General features: G+C 34.8%; 2 protein-coding genes across 11 annotated transcripts in view; one reads left to right on the forward strand and one right to left on the reverse strand.

Moving 5' to 3' along the window:
* Window positions 1-23,033, forward strand: part of SLC19A3 (solute carrier family 19 member 3) — a 61,883-nt gene that overhangs the window by 32,801 nt on the left and 6,049 nt on the right. The gene's annotated exons all lie outside the window — the stretch shown is intronic.
* AGFG1 (ArfGAP with FG repeats 1) overlaps window positions 1,641-23,033 on the reverse strand; it is a 33,729-nt gene continuing 12,336 nt past the window's right edge. For 2 of the 10 annotated variants that reach the window (XM_039350920.1, XM_039350926.1), the window contains exons 6-15: window positions 20,774-20,893; window positions 20,175-20,249; window positions 16,031-16,231; window positions 12,085-12,265; window positions 10,635-10,714; window positions 7,155-7,247; window positions 6,526-6,573; window positions 5,059-5,214; window positions 2,942-3,033; window positions 1,641-2,340 (exon numbers count right to left, since the gene is read on the reverse strand). In XM_039350920.1, coding sequence (XP_039206854.1) covers window positions 2,281-2,340; window positions 2,942-3,033; window positions 5,059-5,214; window positions 6,526-6,573; window positions 7,155-7,247; window positions 10,635-10,714; window positions 12,085-12,265; window positions 16,031-16,231; window positions 20,175-20,249; window positions 20,774-20,893 — 1,106 coding nt within the window. In that variant the 3' untranslated portion in view covers window positions 1,641-2,280. The remainder of the gene's footprint in view (window positions 2,341-2,941; window positions 3,034-5,058; window positions 5,215-6,525; window positions 6,574-7,154; window positions 7,248-10,634; window positions 10,715-12,084; window positions 12,266-16,030; window positions 16,232-20,174; window positions 20,250-20,773; window positions 20,894-23,033) is intronic. The other 8 variants (XM_039350921.1, XM_039350923.1, XM_039350922.1 and 5 more) reach the window with 8 other exon arrangements.

A 23,033-nucleotide genomic window follows, 5' to 3' on the forward strand; every position in this document is an offset into this window, starting at 1 on the left:
TAAGCATTGATACAATGATTTTTTAAAACTTTGAAATGAAAAGCAGCAAAGAAGGAAAATTCTTGCTCTTAAAAATTCAAGGCATCTAAGTGAATGCATTGTATTCCCATTCCCCACCCCAACAGAGCAAACAGCAGTCAAGAGGAAAAAGAGGGTAGAAATACAGTACCAAGGATGAGTTAAAAACATTTTCCTACAGAATTGTTGTTCCATTAAAAAGCTGATGCTCTTCAACTAGTTTAAAAAACAAAACAAAACTGTGGCTCTTTGCTGACTCTTATGCCACATTCTGTATACAGGTGTAGTTTTAACTGCAATTTCAAGGATTTACTCACCCAAATTCTTGCAATTAATGTATGTATGCATGAAGATGACATATTTTTTCATGATTTAAAATGACTAGATAGCTCTTGACTCCATTCATCTTTTCATCAAGATGCACTCACTGAAACTAAGACAAATATTGCATACATTGGAACACACAAAATGGCCTTTTGGGGACATACCCCAATTCAGCATCACCACAGGTTAGCAAATTTCTAAACAAAACATTGTGTTTGTTTTTAAGCTATCTCGCTCAAAAAGGCTACAGAAATCCAGAAATCTACTAACCTGGTAATTCCAGACAGAAACTAGTAATATACCAAACATATTCTCTTTATCCCAATTTCCATCTTCCTATTAAATATCTTAGAGGAAACTTTTTGATAAATCCTTTACTTTACAGTACTTTACATTCTATCCAAAGTATATTATATGTAGGGATGTACTATTTCAATATCCCAAATAGTCTTGTCCACTAGCAAGGATATTAAGTACTATTTTTATATCCCAGATTAATGCCAATAAAAATCTGAAGCAATGTGTTTAAATTCCACAAAGAGAACATCTTCCCCTTCCCATTAATCAACCTCCTTGAGAGAAATTCAGATCTTTTCTGTATCCATTCACCCTGGTACATGAATCATCTTCGTTCAAATTTTCAAGTCACTTAATTTTATGAAGTAATGGCTTGCCTCAGTATTACACTGCATGTGGATTTATATTTGTCACCATAACATAATTGCATATAAAATTTGTATTTCTATTGACAAAGATCAAATATTTGAGTTACAAATTATCTAAAATCTATAGAAACATTGCTCTATCAGCTTTCATCAATAAATGCTAAATACACTGCCATGGCATTTACCTTGCAAATAACTACTGAACAATAATTCTACTGGTAAGGAGCACAATATTCATTCAAAATCCATAGTATGCATATCCATACTGAAGCTAAAGTTTGGTTTTATTAAATATTTGCTGGCTGTTTGGTTTCAATAAAGCTGCAAATCAATCTTACCAACTTGTTTTAACTAATAAGAATCAGCAATTACTGCAAGTTGAAATGAAGAAACATTTAAACAACAAATGAAATGAAAATATTCTCTATTACTCATTTTAAATTAGATTTGTTAGACAGTTTTCAAAATAAAGGCAATTTCATATTTTACTGACTGATCAGTAGTTATATTACTATTGTTAACAAGATGTATTGCAACCTTACTGAAACAGCCAAGGAAATAATGCAATTTCAAAATTTTGTCAGTGATTTTGAAAATTAACAAAATTGGTTAGTGCAAATGCTGACAACAACGAACTTTTTTAATATTTATTTTTTCCACCTGCAATCTGTAGCAAAACATGATCAGCTTTATTATGCAGACAGGTATCCCTCCACATTATATAGAATTTAGGCATGTATAAATAGAAGAACTCTTCAGGAAAGGGAAAAAAACACTTCAAGAAATGAATAAAACTTCAGTTCTGAATTCATAAATCTCAACAAGCAATGTTAAAATGATTTAGGCCATTCATTCCAAGATATATGACAGCACCTTAAACTGGCTGATCTATTTCTCCCGGTAACATTTTTCACATAACAGTGTGTTAAAAGTTACAAATACTGATATGCACAAATAACTAATTCCTAAGAGAAAAATATGTACAATACTGCAGCATAATGAATGATATCTGCAATAACTTAATATTAGCCAATTTTAATATACATGATACTATTAACATTCTCCTGCCATTGCACAAGAAAGGATGTTACCACAGTCCCATGTTTTGTACATCACCTGGTGTTCCTTGGTTTTAATACACAACGCAGACTTTTTTTTCTGAAAGACTTATTTTGTGTTTAAAGCTAAGGTCAGTGAAACAAGACAACAGTGCAAGAGGCATAGAGATGTTATGTGATCACATAGAGTTCTTTTAAGTAAAGTGTCTATAAGGCTATAAGAAAGGATTAGTTGACGAGCTTCCTGTTGGAAAAGGCCCCGTTGCTGCTCCTGCCTAAAAGAAGAAAAAAAGAGAGAGAAATCTCACAAAAAATAATTACACATGTATCGTGACAAAAAGTTCAAATGTAAATTATATGAATAGTTGCAAGAGTTGAACAATTCAGCAAACAAATAATATCTTAATGGTAGTGCTTTTATTCCTGCTGTGCACAGAAATATATATATAACACATTCATATTATTTCAAAGTATGAACTATATTTCTGTACAGCTATCAAAATCAATTTTTTCTCAATATATGACTTTTTCAGTGCTTATTCTCTCTACTCTCAAGATGGATGAAAACCAAAACATTGTCTCTTTAAATTATTACATTAACAATTTAAAATACTATTTATATAATTTAACATTGTTTTTAGATGATGCAATTTTTCAATTTCAATTAAATGAGGACCATATTACACACAATAATATTAAATAAAAGATTAAATATAAGTAATCTTATATCCCAGAGAAAATTGTATGTTTAGGATCTGAGGGTTTTTGTTTTTTTTTCGTATTCCTGTTTTTGGTATCCTTTTGAGGACAACCTATTTCTCAAGATATGTATATGAATTAAAAGACCCATAAATCTAACCCACAGTATTCACTTACCATAAAAGGGTTACTGGAGACTCCAACAGTTGTAACTTGCCCAAATGGGGTTACTACTGATTTTCCTTGTCCAAATGCAGCAAAACCAGTACCTTTGCAATAAAATTCCAAAAGTTACCTCTAGACCAGATGTCAAGTATCATATTATGCATATACTCCATTCCCAAAAATCAGTCCCTTAATCATTGAATCAATTAAATATTTTATTCTAATCAAAATGGTATCCCATATATTAATATTGAGCCGAGGTGGCGCAGCAATTAGAGTGCAGTACTGCAGGCCACTTTAGCTGACTGTGTTCAGCAGGTCAGCGGTTCAAATCTCACCGGCTCAAGGTTGACTCAGCCTTCCATCCTTCCGGGGTAGGTAAAATGAGGACCCAGATTGTTGGGGGCAATGTAAATATATATATACATTGCTTACTGGTGTACATCGCTTAGAGAGTGCTTGCACTTAAAGCGGTATATAAGTCTCATAAATAAAATAAAATTATATTAAAAGTGAATTAAAAATGGAATTACATAGTCGACTTGCACCATTCATTTCATTACAACACTGAAAAAAGTGACTTATGTTTGTTTTTCACATGACTTGCAGCATCCCTATGATCACGTGATCAAAATTTGGACACTTGGCAATTGGCATGTATTTATGAAAATTGCACTGTCCTGGGGTCATGTGATCGCCATGTGTAACCTTCCAAATCAGCATCAGATTCACTTAATGATTGCATGATTCACTTAAAAACTACAGTGATTCACAACAACTGAAGCAAAGAAGTTCATAAATGGGGCAAAACTCACTTAACAACGGCCTTGCTTAACAACAGAAATTTGGGGCTCAATTCTGATTGTGAAACGAGGACTGCCCGCATGATGACTTTCTCTTTTTTTCTATAGAAAATCATTTATGGCGTTGGAATGAGGATCATTCATAGGCAGATGACCCTCAATGGAATCCTGCCACTTTAGACTAATCTGAAGATGATACATATGTCCTGAAATAGTGCTTGTTAGGGATTAGATTTGGAGAAATAAGCTCAAATTAAATCCTTTCCTCCCTCCCTCCCTCCCTCCCTCCTTGGCCCATATCAAACTGCAAAGTTCCAGAGATAAATTATTACTAAAATTTGATAAAAGCAATTTAAAATGGAATTAGATAAAATATAGTTTAAAATGAAATTGGAATAAAATAAAATGAAATTGGAATAAAATACAGTGTAAAATGAAATTGGAATACAATACAATAATTTAAAATATAGATAAAATATGATAAAATTATATTTCGATGTCACCCCTGCAATCTACCCCAATCAGTCCCACATATGCAGATCTCAACTGAACCATTTTTGGTGATAGCCTCCCCCTTCAAATACATTTTCTCTACTTTCATTTTGGTAAACTTTTAAGACCAAAGTATGGTTTTGTTATTATAGTTTTTATTTAATTATACTTTAGTGCTGATGTTTTTAGCTTTGCTGTACAAGCCCAAAACTGGTATGACTGTATGGCTCACAAGTGCTTAAATAAATAAAAATAAATATTATGCATATAGTTTGATCAGGTATCTCCATATACAGGTAGTTCTCATTTTATGACAATTGAGCTTAAAATTTCTGTTGCTAAGTGAGACAGTTGTGAAGTGAATTTTGCCCCATTTTACAACTTTTCCTGCCATAGTTGTTAAGTGAATCACCGCAGTTGTTAGTAACACAATTACTAAGTGAACCTGGCTTCCCCATTGACTTTGCTTGTCAGAAGGTGGCAAAAGGTGATCACATGATTCCGGAACACTGCAACCATCATAAATATGAGTCAGTTGCCAAGCATCTAAATTTTGATCACATGACCATGGGAAGCTGCAATGGTTGCAAGTTTGAAAAACAGTCATAAGTCACTTTTTTTAGTGCTGTTTTAACTTCAAACAATCACTAAATAAACTGTTATAAGTTGAGGACTACCTGCATATTATCAGTTACACTTGTACATGCTACAATATTTCATTGGCCTGCCAACAAAAGCATAGCAAGTAAGAGTTTCAAAGATAAACCAGGAAAATGAATTGTTTTAAAATAACCACTGTATTCTTGAAACAAAATGTAGTATGCAAGCATTTACCGTTAGGTTGCTGAGTGAAAGCAGTCTGAGGAAAAGCTGCCTGAGCTGGGAATGCAGGCTGCTGGAAGTTACCACTAAAACTAGTAGGAAGACTGTATGAGGCAGTTGTTCCAAATCCTGCAGGCATACTCATGGAAGCTGTGCCAAATGTTGTTGCTGATGGAAGAAACAATACCAGTCAATTATTTGTGTTCAACTTTTATTAATATATCATACTAAAAAGCATTTGAACAGAATTCTTTGTGCAGCAGCCAGCCACATAGCTAGCCTTAAAACCATTAAACTTCTAGATTTTATTGACATATAACCAAAACTTATCTGGACTGCTCTTTTAATTTAATATATTATTTGCCACTACGTCATTGAAGGTATTTTCATTTTTTGGGAAATAGGAAGGCTACATAACACAAGTACCAATTTTTGATGTTTTTAATAGAGAATAATTAAAGAACAGAGAGAATTTCTAGAGTATCATGAAATCAAATAGCTCATTAAAGAAAAAGCAATAATTTACCTTATAAAAGTTAGAACTCTGTAGTAATTCTAACAAATTGCTTCAGCTGCAAACTAAATTCTCTTTGGTTCACAGCATGGACCAAGTACCATGTTCCACTTCATCAGACTATATCAATAAATATTCATTCTTAAAACTGCAACTAACACTATTTTTCTTTTTCTTGAAAGGTAGAAATTAAAGAAAATTGTTCATGAATCACTTTCTTGAATTTTAGATTGAATATGTAAAGATATTATCTAATTACTGCATATGAACAATTTAAAATTTTGCAGTTCTGTGATATATATTACAAGCTTCATGTCATGAATTATTAAGAATTACTCTATTGAACCAATTTTCCATATAAAAATTATGTTGTAAAGATCTGGCATAATTTTATCAATACATCCACCAATCAATAGTTATAGCTAGCCAAGAAAGACATGATGAAAGCGCTTATTGTGGAATAAATAGGCACACAAATGTAAAATAGACAAAATATAGATAGAAGACCAACAAAGCTTACACAAGCCATTATTAGCAGGGAAGATAACTAAGTGTACTTGCTAATACAGCAAAACCAAACACATTGTGACAAGCCACAATGGTTTGACATCATTAGTATCACTAAGGGTATTAGGAGTACAAGCTTCAAAACTTATTTTAAACTTTCTACATATGTGACCATGGAGGTAAAATGTAGTAACGTTAGCACACTTAATTGACAGCAATTCCCAATGAAATTAATGGCACATATTTTTGAAAACATGTGCTTAGGACGGAGGTGTTAAATTTACAACAAGTAAGGTGTTAACGTATATTTAATGTCAATCACCATCCATGCCCACTCCATTTCATGATATGGAAGGTTGAAAAAGTTGTACATGCAAAGGAACTTGTAACTGCAGTAAGCTTTCACAAGCAAATAAAAAATTAGCCACCTGAAATTTATATAAAATGTGGCCACCTACCAAAGTGAGCCTGAGGAAATATATGAGAGTGAATTGCTCCTGAAAGGCCTTATGAGAAGTCACAAAGAGACCAGATATTGTCAATTTATTTATAAACAATTTATGCAGTTGATAACACGTAATCACTTTATCCAAACTTCAAACTACTTCATGAATTTGTTTTAAGTTATTTCCCAAAACAAATAGATGTTTTAACCAGCACAAGTTAATTCCTTCAGTATAGAGATTATATTAGCTTTACAACACATAAATGCCCCCCCCAAATCAAAGAATAAATGATATCAGAGTTAAATATGTAAAAAAATTCAAATATTAAAGTATTCTACAAGAGTAGCATAAATGCCTGATTTTACAAACATCTTACTAAATAGATTTAACTTTCAAAAAGCAATTAAGGGGATTTAGTTAATCTTTGCATATTACTTATTAATAACTGGTCAACCCAAAAAGATTAGCCTAACACTCATTAGATTTCATAACTAATTTCACATGTACATCTTTAGTACAAAATTGTATTTGCCACATGTATATAGGCATCTTCAGCATATATCACAAAGCTATAAATGTGTACCTGTTAAAAACAGAACAAAAATTCTATCAAATATAATTATAGATATATTTTTCCTAACCTGCTGCTCCTCGGCTGGTGGTTTGGAATGGATTTGTTGATGCTGCTACTGCAGCTACAGGTGCAGCCACAAATGGATTTGTGGATGGTGTTGCTGAAAAATGAAGCACTGATATTGAGAAAAGGATATGGTTTTTACAAAATTGCTTATATAAACAACATGGCAAATCAGTTCTAAGTTATCTTTTAATCAATATTTTTGTAATCTGCTTAATACACCAACTTAGACCCAAGACTGTTACCTGTGCAACAAGGAAATTGGAATTAACTATAGTTTTATATTTTATCTGAATTAGGATCTCATAGTTATCAGCTGTGAAAGAAATCAAATCATTACTTGCAGGAGCTGCAGAATAAAAAAGTTCATCTCTTAGTCTACAAAGATTAAATTGTCATTACAAATTGCCCATTTTCTTTTTTTAAAATTAATTTTATTAAATTTTAAAACATGAATAAAAGTAAACAAGGAGGAACAACAAAATAAAAAAGAATCAGATAGAAAGCAAAATAAAAGTTCAAAAAAAAAAAGGAAAAAAGAAAGAACCTGGCTTCTGACTGTCTTTCGTACAGGTATAGATAAAAAATACATCTGACTCTTAGTTTAAAATTAGCAATAGTCTCATTATTTCTGAAAATCAAAATTAGATTTCTCTTAGTTCAGGGGTTCTCAACCTTGGCAACTTTAAGACTTGTAGACTTCAACTCCCAGAATTCCTCAGCCAGCTTTGAAGTCCACAAGTCTTAAAGTTGCCAAGGTTGAGAACCCCTGTCTTAGTTTCTCTCACAAAGTCCAAAAGCAGCTTCATTAACCATCCCTGTCTTTTAAAATACAACCAAATTCCTCTTCATCCATGCCTCACCCATTTTCTATAAACTCATCTTGAAATCTACAACTTCCTTATTAATGAGTAAAGATCCAATAAAAATTAACAAAAATACCTAATATTATATAGCTCTTTTTTCATTTAGTTTACATTCCTCCATTGCTCACTTATCAATTAAACATTACCCCCCCAAAAACCACCCCTTATTAGGTATCAAAAACTAATCCATTATCCCATTAAACATTTCCAAAAAACCCCATTATCCAATCCAGATAACCATTCAACATCACCAGATATAAGGACTCATCATTTAATCATAATCATATATAAAACCAAGTTTATATATTTTTCCTTCTTTCTCTCAAACATGCTTAAATTCCATAAATAAAATTCTGACTCCTGATTTCTTCTGATATCTTTTCTTCTCCCTGAAATTATTTCAAAGTCCATTTCTAGCTTCCATGAAGTAACTCCAATAAATCTCTTATATTTCAAATTGAAAGTGTAACCCCAAATCTCTTTTTCAATTTTTGAATGATCTTCCAGTTGCACTTGTATGTGCAATGAATCTTAGTTGCCTCCAGTGTTCATCATTAGTAATAACTTCTGGTTCAGTAAAGAGTTAAATAGTTCAGGTACTTCAAAGGTCAGTAAATCAAATATTTCTTTTAAAGTAGCCATCTTGTTCTCTGTTAATCAACCTTCAAGGTTTTATTTTACAATTGATATGTAAACAAGGCAGCTTTCCCAAACAAGAAGTTTTTTCTATTCACTCTTTCAAAAAAGGAAATCCTTTGTTTATAAATCCAACCAATCAGTGGCAAGGTAGAGAAAAGAAAAAACATCAATGCCATTCAGAAGCTTCAGACTGTAATCCCACAATGCAGATTTATTAAAAAGGAAGTTTTCAGTTTTCATAGAAACACAGAAAACTGATGGCACAAAAAGATCATGTGGTCCATCGAGCCTGCCCTTTGAGTTTTTAACAATAGCACTTAGACTTATATGTTCCCCCATAGTGCTTTACAGCACTCTCTGGGTGGTTCACAATCCCAGCATATTGCCCCCAGCAATATGGACCCAGATTGTTGGGGGGAATGTAAATATATATATATATACATTGCTTACTGGTGTACACCGCTTAGAGAGTGCTTGCACTTAACGCGGTATATAAGTCTCATAAATAAATAAATAAATCTGGTTCCTCATTTTATCAACCTTGGAATGATGGAAGGCTGCATTAACCTTGAGCTGGTCAGGATAGACCTCCACAATGTGGGTAGATTTAGCCTGCAATATTGTACCACCACAGCACAGTGTTTTTGGTTTATTTATTTTTTAATTTATTTATTATTTCTAATTATTTTTATTTTATTTTTTGTTTTTTTAATTTTTGCCAGATGATGGACATGTTTATCCCAAGCATGTTTAAAGTCACTGATAATTAACATACTGTCTCTGCTGTAAGTTGGTTCCAAGCTCCCACTACTGTTTTTGCGAAGTAATACTTTCTAACATTACTTTTGAACTTCCCTCCTGTCAATTTGAGGTTATGTCTCCATGTTCTTGATTTCTAGTTAATGAAAACAATGCCTATTAGTATCTAATTCACACCCTTAATATATTTAAATGTTTCAATATATTTAACTGTTCCCCCTTTCCCTTTTGTCCTCCAGAATGTACATATTCAGCTTCTCTAATCTCTCCTGATATGTTTTATCCTTCAGACCTTGACTCATTTCTGTTGCCAGTCTCTGGACTTGTTCAATCTTATATCTTTTTTTAAGAGAAGTGCTCAGAATTGGACACGGTATTCTAAATGGGGTCTGACTAAAGCCCAATATAGCAGGATTAAGACTTCCTTTTTCCTGTTGGTAATCCCTCTAGTGAGGCATCCCAAAAGTTTGTTTGCCTTCACTACTAACTGGCCACACTGTTCACTTATTTTGTAGTCATCTGTTAAATCCTATTCTTCTGTTGTTCTGTCTTCAGTCTTTCAAAAATAAAATTCTTTTTATTTGAATATTTTAAGTCTCTTTAATTTCCAACTTTTTGTAAGTCCAGAAAGTATAAATTTCCAATGTTTCAATCCAAGTGTAGTGCCAGTAATACAGCCACCAAAATGAAGTACTAAATCTGTTCCAAAAATTAAGTCTCTCCATAACTGCAAAAATAAATAAATCTCAAAAGTGATTTAGAAATTAGGTTGGTTCTAGTGTCCATAAATTCAGCTTCACCGCAGTGTGAACTTGATGAATATCCTACCTCCTATTACTCAACTCACAAGTGAATCAAAGAAACCTGTTTCCACAATTTACTCTCAAGGAGTGACAATCCAGAGGACAAATGGGCCAACTTCTGGAGGTTTCCTCCTTCAATCTGGAAGGAAAAAAAAGGCCCTCCTGCTGTGCAGTGAATAAATCTATGACCTTGTCTCCAAGACTGTTGGAAACAATAAATTGCCATTCTCCCACCAGAAGTCTCTCCATTTTGTTTCTTATATAAAACACACTGGTTTAGATTATGAACAGATACAAACTGTCTCACAGATAGTCTTAGCTTAAATGCATTTCTATACCTATTGATGGATGCCATCTAAAATATAATCATGCAATCTATCAGACAGTGTTTAGAAAGATTATATAATAATATAATACCTCCAAATTGAGCAGGAACACTGGATGATGCAGACTGCGTCTGTGTATTAGCACCAACTGGAACTGTTCCAAAAGCACTACTGGAAATAATTCATATTCATCAGTTGTACATTTGTACATTTTCAGCTAATCATTGTACATGAAACATAAAATTCAGCTTAACTGAGCTTTAGAGACAATCTGATTTGATTTGCAATCATTTTCAAAATGATGCTAAATAAAATTAAAAACTGTGACCTCCAGGCAGCCAGCAACATGCATAAAAAATAAAAGAAACTGGTGAGAAATTAAATTCAGAACAAAAGTTTTATTTTATTTGACAGGAATGTCACTAAAGATGGCATGTATTTTCCTATTAAGAGAGCATAAGATTAAAATTAAAAGAGGATTACAAATGTAAATGTTCATAAAAGACATTAGAAATGTTAATGATTAATCCTGAAAATATAGTTTCTAGTTTGTTCCAGCAAAGTAACTTGACAGTATTTTTAGGACAGGTTTTTGAGCTACTACAGGTAGTCCTCAACTTACGGCTGTTTAATCAGCAACCATTCAAAATTACAACAGTATTCAATAAAGGGATTAATGACCTGTACTCAAAGTTATGGCTGCTGTGAAAATGTGAACAAAATTAGGATGTTTGGCAATCTGTCTGCCCCTGGCAATCTGTCTGCCCTTACAATTATCTGCAAAAACAGTGGCCCCACCCACCTATCTTCTTCCCCATCCTACCCTGTATCCCATCCCTTGGGCCTATTTCCCAGCCAGCTGGATCCCAACACACTCTTGGGCCTCCTCTCTGCTGTCACACTTTGCTTACCTTTTCTGAAGATCACATTTGAGAAAGAGAAGGGGCCGATCCACCGTACCCTTCCTACAGTACACAGAGGCATGTGGTGCCATATCAGAAGTATGCACTATTTTGAGAGCAGCCACAATTCTTATCCACAGGAGAGAAAGCTAAACACAAGTGCCTCAGGAGGTCCTGGCAAGCCATATGGGGCTTGAGGTGGTGCTACAATGCTGTCTCCCAAGGCCTCCCCCAACCTGTACTCCACTTAATGACTGCCATGGGGAGAGCATGGATTGTGATTGGTAAGCAAAGTGATCATATGGATACCTTGCTTAATGAACACCATGACTTACAACCATAATTCTAGGCTCAACTGTAGTTGTAAGTTGAGGATTACCTGTATTTTTGCAGGCAACAGAATATTTCTCATTTCAGGATAAGATACGGGAGCAAAGACAATATAATTCTTAAAATGGAGATGAGATATGGATCTATTCTAATAATGGTTTGTTCTTGTTGACTCTCATGAAATCAAATTCAAAAGTATCTGATATTTTTTGAAAAACTTGGAAAAATTAGATACTTTTGAATGCCATTTCATGTTTGGTTTGTTTAAACACAAATGATTTACATTAAACTTTTATCAAGAAAGACTACCTGCTAACATTACTGGTGGAAGTATATGCATTACTAGTGGTTGCGGTGGAGCTGAACACACTATCCAATTCTGCTAGAGCTGCATACTTGTCTGAAGATGTACTTGTTTGACTTGGAGCTGACCCAGCAGGAGCTGCTGGTACTGTACCGGCAGCAAAGCCATTTCCTTGCTCATTACCACCTGAGAAAAAAAGTACCGCATTAAGCATTCACACAATATTTCACAATGCAAGTTAGCCAATTCTCTAGAAGCATTAGAGAATAAGCATTTTTTAAAAAAAAGCAAACAGAAAATCATATTTTCAATAAAAGACTTTTGGGGAAGGAAAGAGATTTATTTTTCAAATATTTTATATACATAGCCACTTATTCATCTTTTTTGAGAAGGAAAAAAGCTGTACAAGAGTTCCCACTCAGGAAAATTCTAAATTAATGCCACATAACTACAGACAGCATATACTTAAGATTAAATAGATAAGAGAGAATATTGTAGGCTCTGTACACATTTTATGGCTTTCATGTAGATAACTAGTTTTACTTCTCACTGATGCAGTTAAACTGAACATATAAAACATAGCTATTATTTCTATAATCCAGCAATGAATAAAAAAAGTTCCATGTAACTGTGTGAAGAAATGGCCTGAGCCAAACAAATAGCTGCTACATGTGAATGGTTCGTCACAATATGAAAACCATGTGGATAATCATTCGTGTGCTGATTTTGACTTGATGGTATAAAAAATGAAAAGAATATCACTGCACATTGGAAACAGGAAACTTCAAAGAAAAACATTTCATTTCCACTGATATGTTTCTATTTAATGCATAGATCAGCATATTTAAGGGTATATATATATATAGGATGCTGTATGTTACACCCTGTTGCCCAAATATGGGAGAGAAAAATCTAACTCCTCCCGTTTCTTCCCTCCCTAACACAGCTGGCAAAAGTGAGACAGAGCCTGTGGCCTAGAGGTTTAATACAGCTGCCTAACATGCAGACAGCCCAGGTTCGAATCTCAGAAGGGTATGTCTAGTTGAAAAGAGCTAAAGAGTTTGAAATAGCTATTCCAGTTCTCCCTTAATTCTTTGCTAGCAATCCAAATTTTAGAAATATATATATTCAATGATGCAATCTTCGATCTCCGGGAAGAGTATACTCCAGTTATTTATTGTTAAAACAACATTTAAAACAATAAAAACAGTTATATACAAGAATTAAAACAACTTAGCTTTCGCTGGTCCTCTGCCAGCGTCCTCAGAGTGGGGCTTAGGAGGTGGGAAGTTCTTTTTATCCCCTTGCTGATCCAACTGCCTACTCATTGCCCTCGTGACAGGGCCAGTCTTCCTGATTGCCTGTGACTGCCTTGCCTGTTCTGCCCTCTCTTTTTTGCACTCTAACATTGTATTTTCCTGCTTTGTCATCCTTGTGCTGTCTCCCCCTCCCTGCGCTGTTATCATTAGCACACTCTCCAATCCCTCCTCCTTATCCAATGCAAGGTGCCTCCTCCGACTCGGCACTACCCGAATCCTGTTGGGCTGATGATCTGCCTGCCGTTTTTGCATACCATTGCTGGTTTCTATTTCAACTCCCTCCTCCAACCCCCCTCCTCTCCCAGCCTGCCGATTCATGCACCCTTTGTTATCCATTCCTGTCATCCTTCCCCCCCCTTCCTTCAACCCTCCCACCTGTTGATTAATATATTGCTCCTGCCTTTCATCGACCATTCTTATTGATGTTCTCTTCCTCAATATCTTTTCCTTCCTGATCCGCTGCTCTATCTGCTGTTCCTGTTTACCCTCCTCCCCCACTGTCCATCTTCCCTTCTCCAATGTCCTCACCATCATCTGCTGACTTGCCTGTTGTTCATCCATTTCTGTCCATCCTCTCTTTTCTAGCATTCCTCCTCCTCTGACCTGCCGTCCTACATGCTGTTCCCACATGCCAACATCCATTCCTGTTAAACCCTCCTTCTAACAATAAATAACTGGAGTATACTCTTCCCGGAGATCGAAGATTGCATCATTGAACAATATGCCCGGGATTCGTATTTTTATAACTATTAAGGACATAAATATTTAAAACCAAGCAAATAAACGTGAGCACCAGGGAATGTTTAAAAATTTTAGTAAAATTTAGTAAAATTTAATACAATACCAATAAAATCACCATAAAAATTAATAAAACGCCTAGCTTTCGTCAGCAACTGCTGACATCATCAGGGCTCAAAATGCCGGTAGTGTAATTGTTAATATATATATATATATATATATATATATATATATATATATATATATATTCTCTATAAAACCATGATTATAATTGTTTCAGTAACATACTATCAACAAAATTATATTTCTGAAAAGTTAGTAGGTACAGCACTATAAACCACATTAACTGTATTGTGCAATAATAGCTGCCAGTTTTTGATTAGTATATTTCATTATCCTATAAATTACGACTAGTGGGTGCTTTAGAATTATATGCTTTAAGATTCTCTAGGTCCATAAAGTGAATTTTGTGTACCATATGTTTACAGAATTTTCTTCCAGCAATTACAAAACTATGGTTTTATGGTTTTTCTTGATTATCCAGAATACTTTAAACATGCTTGATTTGACAAATACACTTGCTTAACTTAAGATAAAATTCCAGAGGAAGGAACTACTGTAAGTTTCAAATAAGTTATACAAAATCATAGCTAATCTGGTTAGATAGTAGATAATCTTGCTTACAGATTTACAGCTACATAGGGCAACTTAACAAAACTAATTAAACAATCAATCTTGCAAGACTGCAGTTGGTGACTGCAAATAAGAAAAGCTGTGAACTGCCCTGAGAAACTTATTATAGCGATGTGTCCATCTATATACATGTATACACTCACCTTCACATAGAGGTAATCCTTGATGTACGACCGCAACAGAGCCCAACATTTCCATTGTTAAGCAAGACAGTTGTTAAGTGACTCATTTTATGACTTTTTGGCCATGGTTGTTAAGTGATTCACTGAAATTATTAAGTGAATCATGCGGTCTTTAAGCAATGGCTTCCCCTATTGACTTTGTTTGTTAGAAGCTTCCTAAGAAGATTACAAATGACAATCCAAAGACCCCAGGATGCTGCAACCATTATAAATACATGCCGGTTGCCAAACACCTAATTTGACCACATGGCTACGGGGATGCTGCAGTGGTCATAAATGTGCAAATTGATCATAACTTTTTACCTTTCACAATTTCACTGCTGGCTTCTCCATTGGTCGAAAGTTGGCAGAGAACTACTTAACATGTGAAATCATGCAACCGCAGGATGCTGTAACGGTCATAAATGCCACTGGTTGTGAAGTGCCTAAATCTCAAACACGTGACTGCAGGGATGCTGCAACACTCATAAAGTTTCAGCATCATTGTAATTTTGAATGGTCACTAAACAGGGTAGTCATTAAGTGAGAACTATCTGTATAACAGGGTGGGCTTTTTTTTAGCAATTTCATCATGAATAAATGGCAAAATGATTTAAAAACAGAATAAAGATTTTTGTGAATTTATGCACAAAACCCTATGTGTATGATCACTATAATTACCATATGCTAAAATTCTTGATAGTAACTATATTGTAAAAATATCCAGTGCCTCAGATACATAACTTGTTCAACAACTGGTAGAACAGAAGTAGCCTCCGATGCATTATATCAAGAAAAAACAGTACATATCAATATTTTTATTACATTACCCTTATTTTCACCAGAATAACTAAGTTTGCATAAATTCCAGTGTCTCAAACTTGCAAGTAACATGGTTTAGGTTTTATAGGCAACACTGATATTGATTGTTCGTAATAAGAATTACTAAAAATCTCATGGAATTTAATAGTACATCACAGAACAAACTATAGCCATGATAAATAGTGTAAGAGAACAGGTCAAAGAATAAGAATTAGTACCTTGCCCTGTGAAGATATTATTTAAATTAGCAAGAGCTGCGTATTTATCTGCTGACTGGAGACATGGTTTATTCACTACAGCTTTACTGGCTGCAGTTGTGTTGCTCTGAGAACCACCGAAGGCTCCAAAATCAGCACTGGAGGATTTGGGGAAGTTATCAAAGTGTGCAAAGTTAGCATTCACTGATCCAGCGCTCCCACCTGCAACAAAATAAGTTAAAAAGTTTTCAAGCTCATTGAAAGTCTCTTTAAATGTATTTGGTCACCATGTGTGCTAATGTACTTATAGGTCGCACTTTTTATAAAGTTTCTCTATTTCAAAATCTTTATTGGTTAAAACAGGTATTTTAAATTCCAAATCTGGAAGCCCTAGCCTTATCAGCCTTAGAGCAAAGTGATGGAAATGCATGTTGCAGCAAAACTAGCCTCAATGATTCACACAAACATGGTTTTGTTTTAGGCTCTTATCTCTTTCTGCAACTAAATTAAATTGAAATTTCTTTAATAAAAGATATTTGATAAGTTCCGATAAACAGCACAATGTCTTTAATTTTTTTAAAAAACTATCTAATTAAGAAGTAAATATATCACTTCATATCAATTTAGCATGGTCTAATTTCTTTGTAATTTTTAATACCGTATTGCTATGAAGAACTAAAAGCAGGAGAGCTAAAGAGGAGTGAATTATATTAGTAGGGAACAAAATCCTCATTACTACTTCTGGCAATCAAATATTCAATGTTTTAAACTTCAAACTGCAAAAGTGAATGCTAATGTTTGGTGCTTGATTACACAGCTCTCTTTCCCTTTGAAGAGATTAGTACATGCACTCTTCTTCCACAAAAATAAGAGGTGAAAAACTGTGGCATTCAGATGCTACTAAACTATAACTCCTAGCATCTTCACTACTAGTCACAATGGTTTGAGCCACTGGAAGTTGTAATTTAGTGATTATTTTGCTGGCTGTAGATTGGGTAAGGAAATTATAAAAATATTTGAAAGGCCAGACTGGTTCTATATTAACATGCTAGAATAAATAGCAATAATAACATCATCCAAACCAATTCATGGCTGGATAGAGGCCTTTTCATTAAAGGTCAGGGTCAAAAATCTATTACTCTGATCCAGTGCAGGTTGCTAGATATGTTTTCATTTGCCCACTGAAGGGCTGAGAGTAACTGGTCCCAAAGGCTACCAGCCAATTTCCATGCTTAAGGAAGGGCTAGAACCTGAGTGTTCCCACCCTTTTCAGCTCTTTAACACTGTATCACATTGGTTCTCAAACCCCAGAATATCATTTTTTAATTTATTTACACAATTTATATGGCCATCCAATTAGGAAACTGATTCTGGGTGACTAACATGGGATTGAAACATAAAAGAAACAATAAAAATAAAAATTGAAAAACTCAGCATAAAACAACACTTACAGAGATCAAAAACATTTACTAGATGGTTCATCCCACATTCTGGCCTAATGCTGAGAAAAAAACAGGTTTTTCAAACTTTATAGAACACTAACACAGTCAGGTTCAAAGGTCATATTATTCCAATGGGTAGGTGCTGTGACAGAGAAGGGTCACATCAGATGACACTAGTTCATAGAGGAAACCTAAATATGTCCACTCTCTTGGATCTCATAGGATTGACAGACATAGATATGTAATCCCAACTTGTACTTGTACTATGAAGAGTTTTATAAGCGATAATCAGTATCACAAATTACAACCCCAAACCAGTGCAGTTCATGAATATATTACATGTATATTATATGGTGCACCCACCACCACCTATGCTGCAGTATTTTCAGCCAACCAACTGTACTGCATAGGATGGAGTTGTGCAGATATCCCTTTTGCCACAGTAGTCACCTGCTCTTCAAACAAGAACCACAAGTACAAGACAACCTTCAAGGTACATGCTAGTTCTGTATGGGAGAGTGGGATTCCATTCAGAACTAAAGACAGAAAATCTCCAGCTTCAGGTATCCTAAAAACCACAGTCACTTACCATAGCTGACCTGAAGCACATGTATCACCATCCATATCCCTTTAGCCTCCAAACATTGGGGGAAACTGATAGCTCCATTTGACTATCCCTGGTCACATATAGATAGCTGTCTATCCTCGTCTAATTGATATTAATCCTGTGACTATGGATGACCTTACCAAGCAGCTTCATATAAATGCTGAATAGGAGATGAGAGTGTAAAGCCCTGAAGATGCTGCAAAGCTAGAGTGTAGGGCTGAATCTCTTCCCCTACTAGCATCAACTGGAATTGGTTGCAGAGAACAGACAACTAACTTTCCCCTAACCTTAACTTTCTGAAGTCAATCCAGAAGGACACTATGTTCAGTGCTGTTGAAAACCATTGAAAGATCAAGGAAGGCCAGGATGGATGCGCTGCCTCCTTACTGATCCCACCAAAAGTCGTATACATATATATCAATATGTTTTCAGCACTATATCCCGATCTGAAACACAACTACCTTTACAGGAACTTTCCAGTCATAATCATCTCCTCCCTAAAGGATGCATTTACTACTTTGTGGATATAACCACACATCATCTCCTAGGAACTTTTGACCAACCATGAGGGTTGTGGATCTAATATTCAGGTAGCTGCACTTCCCACCCCAAGGCCCCTGTTTATCTTATCAGAAATATCACAAAAACATATCACAGTCAATCCCAAAGGACTTGAACAGCTGATCCAATTCAGAGTGAATCCAAGTGACTTTATCCAACACATGTACTAAATAGTCTTCACAGAGCCTTGCAGCCTTCCTCAGAACCGTCTTTGTCCAGGAGGGACCAGATCACCTTGAACAGGGCTACCAGCCCTCTTTGTGGACATGATAAAGTGCAGAAAAATAAAGAGCTGCTCTTATCATCATGAGGTAATCCTTAACAAATGCTTTCTGTTCCTCCCCAGGATCCTCTTCTCCTATTTCAATTGCCAGGGTTACTCTAAAAACTAGGAACTTTTCAGAATCCACAGCAGAATCTTATAGGCACATATGTTACAAGGCTGTTCCAAGCAATGAATAAAGCCTTAGCTGAGCTGCGCAGAGCTTCAGAGAAGACTCTAAATTCCTCTGAAATCCAAAGGGATCCACCAGGCACCTGGGACAGACCAATCAGATGGATTCTTCTATTCTGTAGTACAGACCAGCTACAGATAACTCCAAGGCTACCTGGGAGTGATCTGATCACAAGAATGGACAAAAACATCTCTCAACTACAGATCATATTGTCTGCGCCTGAGATAAAGAACAGTTCTATAACCATGACTGCTACCATGAATTGAGCCTTCACTAATCTGGGAGAAATCCATGGTGGCTATGAACTCCCAAGCCAATTTCACCTTGTCCCAGGGAAAGGCAAATTAAAGCCCTTCATTGCTCAAGTACTAAATTTTGGAAATTCTACTAGCAACTTGACCATAGCATCAAACAGTTCATAGAAGAGATGATGAACAGTAGCAGAAATCCCATTTAATCTCTAGAGTCAACAATCATTATCAACTGTTTTCATACCCTCTGCAGAGCAGTGCTGCTAAAAGCCACCAAGTCTCTTGGTTAATTGTGATAACTCCACTGCCCTTGCCCTGAGTCATGGCTTGTGGGAACACCTCCCTTAGTGCGCAGGAACATTTTGGTGATATATTCTAGGCTGGTCCTCTCATCCATTATCAGATTGTGGAGAAAGGGGAACTAGCATCATTAAAGGCCGATCTGGCATTTGGCAGCAGCTGCAAAAAGCGTGGGCCAATAAAGCTCCAAAGACAGGCATAGGAACCAGCACAAGAGGCTGGAATGTAGAATCAATGTTATATAAAAAATTAAACTATATTATACAGTAACCTGAAATGTTTGAGATTTTTGTGAATACTAAAAATTGTGTTACATTTTCCACTTACTTGCATAAAGAAAACCATTGTAACTATGACTTTTACTCTCTACGTTTGGTGGGATACATTCTCAAGTGCAAGTAAGCCAATGTACTAGTAGCAAGCATATACTATTAGGTAGCATCTTTTGAAGAAGAACAAGTAAGAAAACCTGAACATGACACAGTGGAAATGAGATAAAATGTCACTGTAAATTAAATGAGCTGAGTTTCCCACCTTGGTGGAACTTACTGCGCATAGCCTGGCCAGGGAAAGCAGAAGTAGTAAAGTCACCAAAACTGCAGCTAGATGAAAGCGTTCTGAACGCTGGACAGCCAGAAATTGTGTGAGGGGTTAAAGTTAACAGAAAGGAAAAACAAAAAATTTAAAAGAAATCTTAAGCGTTTTTAAACAAGGAAAATGAAACAGAAAAGTGATCAACCACAGATCAAGACATACCAATTAACATTCCAGGAAAAATTATCACAGCATAAAACAAATAAAGAGGAAGAAAACAAGTCCTTACACATGATGTATTTTAGCCAAATCAATGTATCTTGGTTGAGAAAAAAAAGATTTTTAACTTAGATATGATCCAATATTTTTCTAATAAATAGTATTTACATCATGTATAGGAGTAATTCAGAAGCTATAATATAAAAACTTCATGCATGAACACAACCCACACCAAATATAGCAAAAGAAAAGGAACATCCATTTTTCAGGTTTCCCCAGAGCTTCAGATTATATGTGTTAAGACAAGTAGATACAAGGAGATCTAAGAAATATTCCAACTATAGTGTCCAGATTAGTTTATATTAAGAGAATTAACAACATTAAAGCATTTCTACCTGTATTTTGGTGCTGAAAAGCAGACTGACTTGCTGTGGGGAAACCACCAAAATTACTCGAAGCATTAGACTGTCCAAATGCATCAAAGTTTGCAAAACCTGCGTTTGCAGAGTTCTGCGCTGTAAAGTTCAAATGAACAAAAATATGTTAATGGTATGAAAGCAAAAGATAAAGTGAACAGAACATGATAACTATACTTTAGGATAACTATACTATTTGAAAGTACAATGTACAGGACAAACATTTTCTTATATATATTTTGCAAAGGTATCCTACATGGAAATGGCTGTTCTTTTAATTCTATTTATATAAAAAAATATTTTAGATCTAATATATCAACAGAAATGAAAATACCATTTTGTGATCCCATTATTATACTATACCCTGGTTATTACTATTTTTTTTCTGAAACCCCACAAACTAATTTTAAGAAAAACAAATTATACATATTGCTAAGCCATAATAGTGTTATTTTTTAGTTTACAAAAATGGAATTAGGTGTACTTTGCAAACCATAAATCTATTACATAAGATGAATTCACATATTGTTCTAATCCAAAATAAAGTAACATTTATTATAGTTCAATATTCAGGGTAGAGGTGTATCCTGATGCCTACCCAGAATATAGTAACAGCAATAGCAATAACATTAGCACTTAAGACTTATATACTGCTCCATAATGTTTAACAGCCCTCTCTAAGCGGTTTACAGAGTCAGCCTATTCCCCCCAACAATCTGGGACCTCATTTTACCGACTTTGAAAGGATGGAAGGCTGAGTCAATCTTGAGCCTTGTCAGGATTGAACTCCAGGCTGTGGGCAGAGTTAGTCTGCAATACTGCATTCTAACCACTATGCCACCAGGACTCATATATATATATGTAGTATAGGGATTACACGATCATAAAAAAAAGTTTATAGTTCAGGATTATGTGTGAGATCCAGGCCACATATTTTAGCTGAGGCAATTTGATTTGAAATATATTATGATTTATATTATGATATCTTTGTTATGATCTGAAGTATATTATGATAGAGATGTGAGAACAAATGGTTTTACAGATATTGCCGAACTGCCACTTCTAAAATCTCTTTCTATTGGTCATGCTAGCCTGTACTCTTAGGAGTTGTAGTTTAGCAAAGGAGGACATGGTTTCCCTCCAAAGTTCTATCTTGTCTTATCACTGTCAGGGAGATAATAGAAAACTATCTCTTTGTGTTTTTATGACTTTTATTTTAAATTTTCTCTAAAAAGTAATTTTATAATTTCAAAACTTTTTGGCAAAATCCAAAACAAGTTTTGCAATTCTCCATGTATATGAACAAAAGCATTAAAAATGAGAAATGCTATAATACTTCTCCAAGATGCATGAAACTGTTAAACCACTAGAATTTACATATTCTTGAGCTTACAAACCATAATTCTATTGATTTCTGAGAATTACTTAATAACCAACATAAAACATTAAATATTATGACAATAAAGCAAACCATGTATATAATTGCATAAAGCTATGATATAAATCATTTTCAAATTTGAGAACACTGCATAAATAAAAATTACTTATGACTACAATAAATTTACCTTTAATATATCACATAATGAAATAAAGTGAAAACCAAAATGTTTTCTTAATAAAGATATATTACAATCATTTGCATAAGTAAATGCTTCTATAAGCTTGAGAGTTTACGGGATTGTTCAATCTAGATGAAAAGCAGCCTCTCATATTACTGAACAGTAACTGTCAGCTAATTACTATATAGTATCTAAGAGTATAAGTATGTAATGTAGTGTATTGTATTAACATATTGCTTTAATTGTAAAAATGAGATTGTTAATGTAACATTTAAATGTTAAAATATAAGCAGATTAATAGCTTTAAAAATTAAAACATAAAACACATTAGTAAATATTTACCGCCAAAAACAGTGCTAAAAAAATCATATTAAACTATCAACGACATGTCTGAATAAAAACAGTTGTTGCCAATGGAAAGATTAATGAGAGGAAACCAAGTTTTGGTACTCTTTGCAGGGGCTTTCAAAGTCTAGAACAGTGGTTCTCAACCTTTCTAATGCCGCGACCCCATAATACAGTTCCCCATGTTGTGGTGACCCCCAACCACTTATACATCACTGGGTGCCAGGGGCGTGGCCAAAGAAAAGGGGGAAAAATGGCGGACAGCCTTGTTTGGCGACCCCCATGAAATGGTCGTTCGACCCCAAATGGGGTCCCGACTCAAAGGTTGAGAACCA

The sequence above is a fragment of the Crotalus tigris genome, unplaced genomic scaffold (genome assembly GCF_016545835.1).
Source record: "Crotalus tigris isolate CLP2741 ecotype Arizona unplaced genomic scaffold, ASM1654583v1 scf7180000018364.571795, whole genome shotgun sequence".
NCBI lineage: Eukaryota > Metazoa > Chordata > Lepidosauria > Squamata > Viperidae > Crotalus > Crotalus tigris.